Source organism: Lutjanus erythropterus, chromosome 20 (genome assembly GCF_056507025.1).
Source record: "Lutjanus erythropterus isolate fLutEry1 chromosome 20, fLutEry1.hap2, whole genome shotgun sequence".
NCBI lineage: Eukaryota > Metazoa > Chordata > Actinopteri > Lutjaniformes > Lutjanidae > Lutjanus > Lutjanus erythropterus.
The window spans coordinates 10113497-10127475 of record NC_139336.1 but is presented as its reverse complement, the minus strand read 5'-3'; the positions used below and the strand labels follow the sequence as shown (position 1 = coordinate 10127475).

At 39.9% G+C, this 13979-nt stretch overlaps 1 protein-coding gene across 4 annotated transcripts in view; it reads left to right on the top strand.

Annotated features, from left to right (window-relative positions):
* The window catches only part of rxraa (retinoid X receptor, alpha a), a 136529-nt gene extending 126864 nt beyond the window's left edge, over window positions 1-9665 (top strand). For all 4 annotated transcript variants that reach the window (XM_084746505.1, XM_084746506.1, XM_084746507.1 and 1 more), the window contains 3 exons: window positions 2357-2448; window positions 6582-6687; window positions 8765-9665. In XM_084746505.1, the coding sequence (XP_084602631.1) occupies window positions 2357-2448; window positions 6582-6687; window positions 8765-8912 (346 nt within the window). In that variant the 3' untranslated portion in view covers window positions 8913-9665. The remainder of the gene's footprint in view (window positions 1-2356; window positions 2449-6581; window positions 6688-8764) is intronic.
* Window positions 9666-13979: the final 4314 nt, after the last annotated feature.

Genomic DNA, 13979 nt, shown 5'->3' with positions numbered 1-13979 from the left:
TTGATAAAGAAGCTTTATTGGAAACTGGTTTCATGATTGCAGCATATGACGCTGGTTTCTTCCACCGTAATATCACACCAAGCCTGGAAGTCACAAGTGTGTTTCACACAAGCAGCACAGGAACTATTGATTGACTCCAGTATATTAAATATGTACACCTGTGTGCGTCGGGGGGTCACACAGAAACACTGAACTGCTCGGAAAATGTCAGAGAGGAGAAAAAAAAATCCATGCACAAGTCAGTCACTGTGAAGTCGACTGTGTGCAGGAACCACCCTGGTGACTGTTATTGACTTTCCAGCTGTCTGACAGACGGAAATCTCACATGAGTCTGCGGTGTCTGTTCAGCAGCATCACACCTTCAGCTGAACTGACATGCACGATCTGGAAACTTATAGAGGATACAAAGTATATATTAAAGGGATAGTTTGGTTGATTTGAAGTGGGGTTGTATTATTGACACTCTATTACCTGTAGTAGATGGCGGTAAGGTTGTCAAAAGTATTGAAGTATTGATACTTTTTTCGATACTACATGTTTAAAATGATACAATATCTGATTATTATGTAATGAAAGTACCAAAACTATAAAAAAGAAAAGGTCTAATTGCTCATTCAAGACCTCATTTCAGTTCAGTCTTTATTGTCCAGCAATTGAAGCAGAAAGGAGAACCAGCACGGAAGCTAACAATGTTCTGCTGTGGACGGGGTCAGCAGTGAAAGGTATTTTAGCCACATAGAAAAGGTCCACTTAAAAAAAAAGACTATCAGCTTATGTTTGAGCTATATTTAGAATATTTTCACCGCTTTACCTCACAGTCAGGCAGCCTTTTCCAATGGTAATCTACCATTACATATAGGCCAAATATCGTTCTCTTCAAAGCAACCAGACTCCACAGGTGAAATCAGTAATTTTACCTCTCAGAAAACAGATTCATCAAAGTCGCACAATAACACAAACAAACTTACTGATCAAGGTAGTTGTAGACCAGCGACTACTGTAAAATTACTGTTTTTCTCCATTGAGTTTGGTTGGTTTCGAGAGTGATATTTCGCCTCCCGTCCAATCAGAAAAGGTTGTCTTACAGCAAGTCTTACTAATATCAAAATTTTTAAGTTTGACCTTTTTTGAGGTGGCTAAAATACATGTTGCTGCTGACCATGTCCTCAACAGGACGTTGCTTACTTCCATGATCTCTGCCTCTCCAAACTGGGGTGTTGACTTTCATCTGCTGTAGGTAATACACTGACTATTGATAAGTACCTCATACAACCCCACTTAAAATAGACATCCCTTTAGATGTTTAAAGATTTTATTGGTAAATATCATTTATCAACAATTCTGGTCATCGATTAATAGCTTAGATAATTTATCAGGCGCTGTCATCACACCCACATCAACAGCAGTCTGTCTTTGACTATCCATCTCTTCTTCTTCTCTTCTTTTCTTATGTCGGCCCCCCTCCGCTCCTCCTCGTCCTCCCTCTGATCACCAGCCTCTGTGCTCAATCATCAGCGCTCACAGCCACAGGACATATTCCATCTCTGGCCATTAACTGTGGCAAGCATTAAGATACCGAGAACTGATAGTTTCTTTATCTACTCCTCTCTCCCTTCACCGTACGAATGAAGAGACTGATTAACTTAAACACTTGAGTCTTGTCTTTCTCCTTTTTTTTTTTTTTTTTTTTTCTTTTCTAGCGCTGTTGTTCCTCCTTGGAGCAAATTGAATTAGAATGAGCTAAGAGCCACAATTGACTTTACTATCCGACTGAGAGAGAGGCAGGGAGGCGGGAGTGTTGGTGGGGGGGGGGGCAGAAAGAAACGGAGCGAGAGGGAAAATAAAGAGCGGCTGAGGAGAGGGTGTGACCGAGTCAAAGAGGGGTGAGGAGTTCGAGCGACTCCACGCGCTGACACTCCCACCAGTGATGTCACACACACACAGACAGTGGGAGTGCTGGTGTTGGATTACAGCTTGTGTTTACTCTGCGGCTTTCCTTTTATGAAAACCATGTACTAAATATAATGACTTTGCAGGGTTGTAAACTTTTCCACTGATCTAACCGTGCCTATGTGGGCTTGTGTGTATTTGTTTTTAAATAGATTTTAAGCTGGATAGTAGTTAAACCATATTTTTAATGTCCCAAGTCTGGATAATTCACATGAAGCCTGGTGTGTCATTTACAAAAATGTACCAATTAGACTCAAATGGTTTCCTGTGATCTTAACTTTTCTGGCACTCGTCAGTTTGTCTGATATAACACAAAAATAGTCGAGTAGCCGAGAAGGATTAAACTGACTGATGCTGAATGAGCCACATGTCTGACTTTGTGTTTTTGTGTGTCTCTTTTGTGCAGAGTGCTCACAGAACTGGTGTCAAAGATGAGGGACATGCAGATGGATAAGACAGAACTGGGGTGCCTTCGAGCTATAGTCCTTTTCAACCCAGGTAACTCTCCCTTTGTGTAAAAGTTTAAATTGCTGCGGCATTTGAAAGAAGCTTTAAATTAGACGTTTCGAAGATGGATGTGTGGTTTTAAAGGGTATATTCTGACGAGCGCTGTGTTTTTATTCTAGTCTCAGTTTGACTTTGAAGCAAAACAATCAGCTGACAATCAATCAGGAATTTCTCATGCCTGAGAAAGCTGTTGCCGAAGGGAAAAAGGCAAAATAATGTAACTGGACGTGATTTGAATTTAGAGTTTGTAGTGTTAAGATGGCATACTATACATAAAATAACAGCTTCATGGGTTCCTAAGCTACATATTAAAGGGACAGTCCACCCACCCTTTGGTGCTCTTTATCCATCAAGACAGTTTTGGTGTGAGCTGCAAAATTTTGGAGATCTCAGCCATAGAGATGTTTTCTATGCCTTTTATCCAATTCAATTGAACTAGATGGCATTTTTTAAGGTTGGGAAGTTTGGCATGACAAAAGTACAACAAATGTTACTTAAACAAAGGAAGGACATCCTTCAAAAAAGTGGGGATGCAACTAACGATTGATAGATTAATCTGTCGTTTGTTTTTTTCAATTAATTGATTAGGTTTTTGGTCCCTAAAATTTCAGAAATTGTTAAAAAAATGTTGATTACTGTTTTCCGAAGCCCAAGGTGATATCCTCAAATGTCTTGTTTTGTCCACAACACAAAGATATTCTGTTTACTGTCATTTGAGAAGCTGAAATCAGATCAGATTGATTAAAAAAACACTAACAATGACTGTTCACCTATCAAAATAGTTGGTGGTCAGTTTAATAGTTGATTAATAATCATTTAATCTTTGCAGCTCTGAACGTTTGGCTTATCTGATTGTATTAAATGTAGATTATCTTGAGCAACAGAGTTAGACACTTTTCTGTTGACTTTTTTAAAATGTATATTTTTGGCGCTTTGGAGAATCACAAGCCAGGTGTCACCTAGTTCCATCATATTTGAGAGAAGGCAGACATCTGTACAGCTGATGTCTCCAAAACTCTGCAACTCATTTCAATTTCTAAATGGATAAATAGCACTACAGGTGAGAGTCAAAATCCAAAATCCCAAATCAGAGATACAAACTGTCCCATTAAGTATCCACAACATGTTTGTTGTTGTTGACATATTTCTTGTGTGTGATTGCTCAAAGAGAACAATCACAGCTTTAAGTTAAGCTTCAAGTTCAAATATGTGCTGTAAGGCTGCTACTGTTTCCTGCTGTAACAAAGAAACACTCAGCCGAGCTTAATATTACAAGAATAGAATATGACTCATTTAAGAAGTTGAGGCTGAGGCTCCACCTAAAATCTGTGTTTGAGTATCAAAACTTGTCTACTTGACAGCTGGCTGTTAAAGGTTTTCAGTTTCTGCAACGCTTTATTTGAAGGGGTGTGAATCAGACTGACACTGGCGGTGAAAGATGTTTTCCTTATGATAAGTTGACATTAATCAAGCAACAATGTCTTTGTTATGACAACCTGACATTAAAATCAAGAGAATTATTCATGACACGGTTATAAAAGCATTTGACAGTGTAATAACACTTAATGACATCTTTATGACAAGTCAAAAATGTATCACTGTATTTGAGATCAAGGAAAATTCTCATGCCACAGTTAAAATGTTCTTATGTCAGCCAATGTCAAAACCAAACAAAACATAGTCATAAAGCTAAATTTGTTTTTTAAGTTTGATAATAAGGCATACTATGACATACTTATGGCAGGTTCTGTTGTCTTTGTTGATATCAGGTTGTCATAACAAAGATATCTCAAACATTATCAACTTTGAATTCAAAGTGACACAACTGACCGAGTGACACTAAGTGACAACAGTCATAAACATTGATAAAGACTTGTTCATGTTCATGACAGCTGTCATGTCATAGTTATGACAATGTTATGCCAGTCTTCTGCACAACTTTACAAATAAAGTGTTATCATCACAATGACTAACACCTACACTGAGGCCAACAACATGTGTGTACTTATGCATGAATGGAAACCATTGTAGTTCCTGACTGCCTCTGATGTCGGATGGATATATTAGTAACACTTTATTTGAAGGGGATTGCATAAGACTGTCATTACTCATCATAACCATGACATGACTCCTGTCAGATGAGGAAGTCTTTATTAATGTTAATGACCACTGTCATGAAGTGTCAGTCAGTCAATTATATAATTTTTAATGCAAAGTTGACATTGTTTGCAATGTCTTTGTTATAACAACTCAGTCTTAAACATGTCATGCCTAGTTATCAAACTTAAGGAAGTGATTTAGCTTTATGTGTTTATCTTATACCGTCTTTTGTGGTTGGTTTTGACATTGGCCTTCATGAGGCTATTATAACTGTATCATTAACATTTTCCTTGATCTCAAATACAGTTATACATTTTGGATTTTTGTCATAAAGACGTTATTAAGTGATTTAGAGTGTGAAATGTTGCTATAATGGTGTCAAGAATAATTCCGTTAACTTCAACAAAAGTAATACATTCTCAGCACATTCATAAAGACTCTGTAATGCTCATGGTTATGATGGTGTCATATTAGTCTTATGCACATCTCTTCAAATTATGTATTACAATAGTTTTATTATTTACGCAGCCTGAATTTGGTTACAATCGACTCCAATGGCAACAACTTTTCACAGCAGTAAATAAAGAAGTAAAATATCCACAGAAACTTGTCAAACCAGCCCTGCAGCGTAATCCACTTCTCCACTGCCCATCTGCATTCAGAGTTTTTAGCAAACATTCCGATTTTCACCAAAATGCAGATAAATACAGCACTCCAGGTGGAGCTTTACGGCTTCGACAGGGACAATAGCAGGGCGCAGAAGCAGTGCATTCAGCCATATGTTTGGAGTTTACTTAGCATATGGATGGAGAAGAGGATTTTGCAGACAAAAATAAAGAAGATTCACCATGGCCATCCTATAGTATGTAAATAACAGAATCCAGCGTGATCTGAGGAGTGAGGAAACTACACATGTTTTGAGAGTCTAATTTTAGATTTTGGGCGGGCTGTGACTTGAGGTTTTGGACATATGACTCAGCCTGACCTCATTATTGTAGCATGAGAATTGGGAACAGGCTTTGGATTGCCCTTGTTATCTTTGAACTTGACTTTGGAGAAATTGAGACTGATGCGCTTCCACCTGCATAACACCGAGGTAGCACAAAATAAACAGTGCCGATACAGTGCATATTTGATTGATGAATGTGCTGAAGGTAAAACCAATAAATTCTTGTTTGTTTTATAATGTGATTTTCTTTTTTTTGGCATTTTCCTGCAAGAATCTGGCCAAATAAAACCCATGAAAGCGAGTTTTCTTTAACAGAGGCCCATGTCTCGCTTTGGCATCCGTCCCTGCTCCTATCATTGTGCTGTTTTGTGTTTAAACCTCATCCACATGGCACTGAAGTGCACTAAGCCCATGAATGTGACGCAGGTTTTTAATGACTCAGCAGGGGAGCCTCTCTCCGTCCCTCTGGGGGCCACTGTGGATCTGCTCACCCTAGACACACTGATCCTCTGTGTTCCACATTCTGTTCAGGCCACATCCAGGCCCACTGGCCTCGGTTCACTTCTCAGCCTGATTCCTTGTTAATTAGGGGTTCACTAGACTGGTCTGACTGAGAAAAGCAAAGGGCGGGGGGGAGCAGAAGCTGGAGGAGGGGATGGTGAGGCTAAAAAGGCCCTCAGTCCTTCCTTTTTTTCCCACACTGTGCGATCGAGTCCAGCCATTAACAACAACTGTTCATTCATTGTTGATCACTTTGTTCGTCAGAAATGTTAATCAAAGACGTGCTTGTGCTGTTAATCAAAGATGAGTCCTCCAGTGAAGCTTAAATTAGCGCGGCTTGGAAATTACAGCCCTAATTGGACTAACCCAGAATGTGGCGACACACGTCCACAGTGAGCCCACGGGGTTAAAGCTCAACTTGTAAGTTAGTCAGGCTCTGCGCTCCATCCTTAACTACTGGCCACAGTTACAGAACCCTCGGTTGGAAAGAGGCACATTTTAGCAGAAGTTTTATCCTCTCTGCCACGGCGGTTAAGACTGGTGCTATTTTTTAATGCTGTACTCCTCTCCACAGACTCTAAAGGTCTGTCCAACCCCAGTGAGGTAGAAGCTCTGAGAGAGAAAGTGTATGCGTCTTTAGAGGCCTACTGCAAACAGAAGTACCCCGAGCAGCCCGGCAGGTATGGATACAAACACAGAAACGACTGTGCACATCCCCACACTCTGGTGCAATCCACAGACAGAGAAATATATAAAGAGAGCATGACTTGCAACTTGCATTTAAGCTCCAATTTGCACAAGGTAAATATTACAGCTACTAGTACAGCATCTGCATAAAAGCAATCATTTTCATCTTTACAGTAGCTTTGGGTTCACCCTGATTCCTTGCATAGATGTAATGCATATACTGCATATATGTAGTGGTGCTTTTTTACCTCATAAAGACTGTTGAGTGCATCAAAGCTTTAAGTTGTTAAAAGTTGCAAGTCCTGCTCTATAAAAAAATGGTAAAACTTGAGTTATAAGTTCAAGTATTATATGGATGCTCTTGACTAGTTGCACACTAGAAGTTGACTGATGGGGCTTATAATACATTATAACCACCCATAGTCACCTAAATACAAGCCTCAAGATTCAACTGTAGTAAGGACTCATTATATGCTATAATAGTTCTTGCACAATCTTCAGTTATTGTATGTGTTAAGTTAGGTGAAGTACATATTGATACATCTATAATAATTCATGTTTCATCATAACACATCACACCTACAATGTTTCATAACTTTTGATATAGAGCATCAGAAAGCATTATGTGTGTTTATGAGTGTAGTCATAAAGCATGCATAATAATACACTATGAATGCCCCCGTAACCAAGTATAAATGTGTTCAGCAAATTTCTCCTCATTCTCTGTAGGTGTTTGTTTTGAAAATATGTAACGGGCTCATGCAAGAACATTTTTGTATTCTTATCCTACTTACCAAACTTTCCTAACTGCACAAACTCATTGATTGTTATCTGCCTGATAAATGCCAGGTACCCGTGAATAGGTGCGTGTGTGTGTCAGATGTGTCAGACTAGATCATTTGCATAATCGACACCCTGACTTTCACTCTCAAAAAGAACTTCACACCGTGGAGCTGCGGTTGGAAATCAGTAGACAAAAACAAAGCGCTGCTAGTAGTCGTATGACAGGACTCGACGAGGTAGAGCTGGAACTAATGACTGTTTTGATCACGTAGTCTATAAAATGTCAACAATTTTGACAATTTCCCTGAGTCTAAAGTGTCCTCAAATTGTTTCAAACAGTCCAAAACCCAAAGACACTAAGTTTATTATCATAAATGACAATGTAAAGCAGCAAATCCTCACATGTTAGAGGCTGTAATCAATTAGCAAAATAGTACAAAAACACATTACATTGCTTTGCTAAATACTTGATTCTGATTGGTCAATTACAACATTCTGGTCTGTTATTTCTGTATAGGAAACCATTGCTATGAAGCTCAGACTGCTGCTATGGATGCAGTTTTGATCATAGATCCTGGATGAGCAATAAAATCATTTTTAAATGAATATTTTTTATTACTCAATCAACTGTGAAATAAGCATTATAATGTACAGTGAGTAGGTCATTATTGCAAAATAAACCCCAACAGAATCATCCTAAACAGGTTCATTAGGTTCATCAGGTTAATTTCACATTAATGACCTGCTCACTGTACATAATCCCTGGACAGCGACCTGCATAAAGCCCCTGATTGCAGCTGTCAGAGCGAGAGAAAATTCCTAACAGCCACTGAGCTGTAGACTCCAAGACTCCCAGCCAAAATAAACCAGCAAAATTAAAAACAACTCTCAAACCTCTCAGTAACTTGGCAGCAAGATGATGATGATACGGTGAACTGAATATTAATTTTGCATTTCAGTTGAGTTTGCCGTCCTATTTAAGCTCCAAGCTCATTTAGATTACAGCTTTATAATTCTCTATAAGTAAGTCAGTTTTTACCCCAGACTGAACACAGACAGTCTGTTCATGACTCATTCGAGAGCGAGTGTGAGAAAGCGGGTGAATCACTCATTTGTGCCACTTGAGTATGTATTTGTTCACTCAAAGTGTCTCTTGCATGAGGCTCGTTATGTTGCAGCTACACTTTCTGTCAGCGAAGTTTGTTCTCGGATTGTTTTTCTTCTTCCTGTCACATGTAACATGCTGTCTTGGTCCTTGCGTCTAATTCGCGTCCTGTGTTGTGTCAGATTCGCCAAGCTGTTGCTGCGGTTACCGGCGCTGCGCTCCATCGGCCTCAAGTGTCTGGAGCACTTGTTCTTCTTCAAGCTCATCGGCGACACGCCCATTGACACCTTCCTCATGGAGATGCTAGAAGCCCCGCATCAAATGACATAATAGCAGAGAGGGCGGAGCTCTCCTCCTCCCTCCGTCCCTCCCTCCTCCCCCGTGTCTTCTACTCAACAGTGGATTGGGAACGGGGTCCCTTTTTTTAAGAATCCCATCTCCGGCAAGGGACAGATCACGTGATGACTTTGAATGGAGAACCCCTCCCGCCCCCCCTCCTCTCCTCGGCTCCCTTTGATGTGTTTCAAAAACGATGAATTCATCATGTCTATGGGTCTGTTTTATACCTTGTAAAAATATATAAATAAGAAATATATATATGAAAATCACACGGCGACACGAGTGACAACAGTGGACTGAAATGAGGTCTGACTGAGGACAAAAGAATTGAGCCATTGTTTTCATCCTTGCTTTTCCTGCACCTCGAAGAGAAAAAGCATAGATGATCAGGTTTTAACACCCACAGTAATGCTTGCAGGTATATAATTCAAAAAAGAAAAAAAAACAAAAAAAACAGCGGTGATGTCATATTTGGACACTCAGCGTTGTGATCGGGACAATCGCGGACTGGGAGAGGAGCCTCGGGCTGTCTACACTTGGACCCGGGCCCTCTCTCGCTCTTTCATTCAGGACTGAACTTAACTTCGGGGGAGGGAACGGCGAGGGGGACGACACACACACACGTCTGCTTGAAGAAAGGAACTCCCGCCTGACTCGACTGAACACGTCAGGTCTTGCACTAGCTGTTTTTGAAGTGTGAGCTCTCCGGAGTAGAACTCAGAGGTGGGTCGACAAGACTGCAAGTGCTCCGAAAAAAAAAAAAACCTCAGGTCTCTGCCCCAATTCCAACAAATACAACCATGTCTTACTGTTAGCACTGTGCAACATCGGGGGAGGACGACGTATTAGTTCACTAATCAGCCCTTCAGTTAAAGGGGTTATTATTTAATGCAGGGTTGTATGAAGTACTTTTGATTGTCAGTGCCATTTAGCTACAGTAGATGCTGGTCTGGCTTAGATGTACACTTAATATGATTTTGATTTGGACCTTTTTTCGGTTAACTTAAAAACTTTTTTTACTTATTCCATCCACAGCAGTGCATTGCTTTGCCTCCATGCTGGCACTCCTCTCTGCTTCTTTAAGCCATCTACTGTAGGTAATACACTGACTATGGATAAATACATCCTACAACCCCATATTAAATAATCGGAACTATGCCTTTAATTGATCAAACAAGAGTTAGGAGAGCTTGTTGTGTACAATCTGTGCAGTCCTTCTGCAAACACAGGAAGATGCAGGCTGCTGTATGTTAGCCATACTTTAGCTTTATGCTACATGATGCTCTGAAAGGCTACCAGCAGGAACACCTTTTGTCATTTGGCCTCTGTTGCAAGCTTACAGGCGATCACAACAAACTCGGACGGCTGGAAAGTGAGCACACACAGTCTCATCCGTGAGGGAAAACTCGCCAGCCTCTGAGCTCCTTTTCCGTCCCTTCTCTGACCTCTCTCCACTTCTTATTTCATGTGAATTTCAGCACACCATTTACACCTCCACACTCAGACATCCCTCTGCTCAACGCAGCAGGGTTTTAGCCTTTTTTTTTTTTTTTTTTTTTTCCAAAACACCTCATATCTACCTGTACAGAAAGTTACAACCATATACAGTATTGTTATTTTGACTTTAACAGCAGCAACGCACAATTACCTCCGTTTCCATCCCTCCGACGTTCGGTTCTTGACACCATTTACAGTATGCGCGGGAGCAGCAGAGCCATTATTTGTTTATTTGTTTGTTACTTGGCACTTAACCTCATGACAGCGGAGTCGGGTTCCTAAACGGAGAGCTGATGTTGATGTAATCGACCTCTGAGGTGGAATTTGGCCCCGGGCCCAATCAGGAACGCCCCAATTGTTTTTTCCTCCTCAGAGGGACGCACACACGCGCTCTCTCTGCACTTCTCGGGACAACCAAGTGTCATTCAAGTCGAACTGAAAATGTTAAATATCTCCATGTTGTGTATAAATATGCTTTATGCCCATATCCTGCTTTGTTTTTCCTCCTCTCCTTTTTCTCTAAATGCTGCAGCTGCTGCAAAACTATGCATCGAGTGCATTTCCAAAGATTGTCCACAGAGCGGGTGCATGTTCGTATGGCTTAAACAGGTCTGATACCTTTTTAAAACAAGTGTTTGTGAGGTCTGCTGTAATATTTTCCTGGACTGGAGTACTGTTTTCTCCCCACTATTCACTCATCCTGTGCTGGTTTATTCACCAAACAGCTATCAGCCCTCATTTAAAGTGAGAAAAGGACTAAAAGAGAATTAAATCAAGGATTTTCTTCCTATATCTGCATATTCACCACTCTTTCATAGGCACCTTGACACTATCTGGACCCAAAAGAATAGAATAAAAAAACTGAGCACTGTATTTTCATTAGCCTTTGATAAACTGAGATGGTAAAAGGTCTGGGGTGTATGAAGTCCTGAACGTACCACTTTAATAACCACCTTTAGCATTTAATTTAATCAGTTCATGCGTTAAATAGATTTAACAGAATATTAAAGGTCCAGTGTGTAAGATTTACCTGGATGCGCTGGCAGGATATGGCAGAAGTGGAATTTAATTTTCATCAGTACGTTTTCATTAGTGTAAGGGTGATGCCATGGTGAGGAAATTTTTCCACTGGTTAATTTCAAACAACACTGGTGTTACAGATTACGCTGGACGCTGCAAATGAAAAGATATAAGTGATAATCAGCATCTTTAATGTTAGATCTTTAGCTCTTCCCCTTACTTTGAACAAAATTGATGCTTAGAGCTTATTAAGTTTCAAACTGCCACGTCCATCTACCCCTACGCTGACCCCAAAAACTGTAGCTGACATCCGTAGACCGTAATGATAATGTATTTAACAACAGAATATCCTCTTTTAAGTATGCCATCGCCCCATGACTGTTTGGCAAAACTGGGGCTCCATATAATTGCTTATCCAGCAGATTTCAGTCCATACAACCGTATCAATTAGTCTGTGATTAGCCTAGAAGAACGGCTTATGGACAGTACTGATAACGCGCTTCGACACCGGGGGCAGTAGGCAAAAAATGTAATCGATGTAGCCTGAATACCATGTAACACCAGTAAACACCAAACTGGTCCTTTAAAGATTTATTTTCCGCCTTCATTAGATAGCAGAAGCAAACGTTGCAAAGGTCATGCGGCCATGTGGGATGTGAGGTAGCCATTTGGATATCAAGGCAGTCCCATTTAACAAAATATTAATTAGATTCAATTATACATAGGTAAGCACTAAAATAAGATAATTAAATTAGCCAATCACCGATTCTCTTACCTTATTTTATTTTAAAGGACTCTTTAATAGTTGAATTTTTCAGAGAGTGGCTTAGCAATCATGTGCTTAGGAAGCAAGTATGTCTCCAGTCTAACATATTCTATCTCACAATGGATCTGTCTCCTGGCTTAACATTTCCAGTTTCCACTTTGTGACTGCTTTCATTTTAGGCATTTAAACTGTCACTTAAAAATGAAATAAACCCACAGAGCAGCGACAGGAGCTTTTACTGGCCAGCTGTCGTCTTCTGATCCAAACTCAGCGCTCGTTTTTATCATCGCTGTTTTTCAATCTGCCAACATATTAACTGAGAACGGTTAAGTGTGAAAATTATTCTGGTGGCACCATCAGGACTCCATGCAAGTGCTGACCCTGACCAAAATACCAATGCCACAATGACTATGTGTCAACATGATTTGAGTCCAGTTTTACAAATGGGTCTCAACCTCTGTGAATCCCCAGACGCCCAATTATCTCTTTCCTTATGAAAGAGGTGATCTTAAATGTCACATACTGTACACTTTTGCGGGACTACAACAATTACTCCACAGTCGGGGAGCAGTTTAGAAAAGACACAGTGAGGGATGTGGCCGCTGTTTGAGAGCTGTGAGCTCCCTCTAGTGGAAGACGAGCAGCGCTGCGACATTACTTGAATTTTTCTACAAGTATTTAATCAGACATAGAAGATGGCACTTTCTCACAACGTTACTATCGTCAATGTTCCTCTTGATCAGACAAACCTCAGCGTCTGCGCTTGTCAAAACTGTAGCAATAACTTCAGTATGACCCATTGGCTTTTTGCTTTATTATTATAACTCAGCAGTTTTATTGAGGTGGACTGTAGAATTACAAAAACTATCCAGGTGACAGTATTGACTGCCAGTTTAAGCTCAGTTTACAGTATTTATATCCTGGAAAATGATACTTACTCAACTCATTTTCAAGTTTTCTGATTAAGCATTATGGCAAAGAGAAACTTTAAGATTTTTCTGCAAGACTGGGCTAGATTTGATTCTTTTTTTTTAAAGAGAGAAATGTTGATTTAAATCAAGAAAATCAAAAAGATTTTAAGCAATTTTTTTCATCTTTAAAATGAATCTCCTCCCATTCTCTGAAGTCTGATGTCTCCTCCTAGAAGTTTACTGTGACTGGTGAGCGCAGGTATCTTTAAGCCATAAAGTGGATGATGATGTGCGAGCTCACTCCCCTGCAGGAAATGGACAGACACGGATCTCCTTGACTAGAAAAAAGAAAGGATCACCCACGTAGAATGATTACCTACACGAATGCTTTATAACATAAAGCTCTATTTTGTTAATATGTATATGTGTATATATTTATAAATATATATCGACAGATCTGTTCCTTGAGTATTTCCAACATTGAAAGAGGGAGACGAGTCTTTCAGACCAAACTGTGTCCACACCAGGTGTTCAACTCAGAGTTTTATGGTGGTTTTTTTCACAAATTTTTGAGGGTTTTTTGCATTTTCGACCTTGACTTTATAAAAAATCAATCCTGATCAACCAGCAGAATCGCAGCAGCTCTGAACTCAAAAAGAACCAGCTTCTTCTCAGCAGTTTATGGGACCTCAAATAAAAAAACAAAAATAACAATGGAAGAGGAATTAAAAAAAAAAAAAAGGTTAAGACTTTAAACCCTCCAAAATGTATGTGTTGCTTGGCAATTTCTATGTTCAAAAAGTGTAATCAGGAAAAAGCTGAGCTTGTGACACAATCACTGCTTTCTTTGTTGCTTAGACAGTA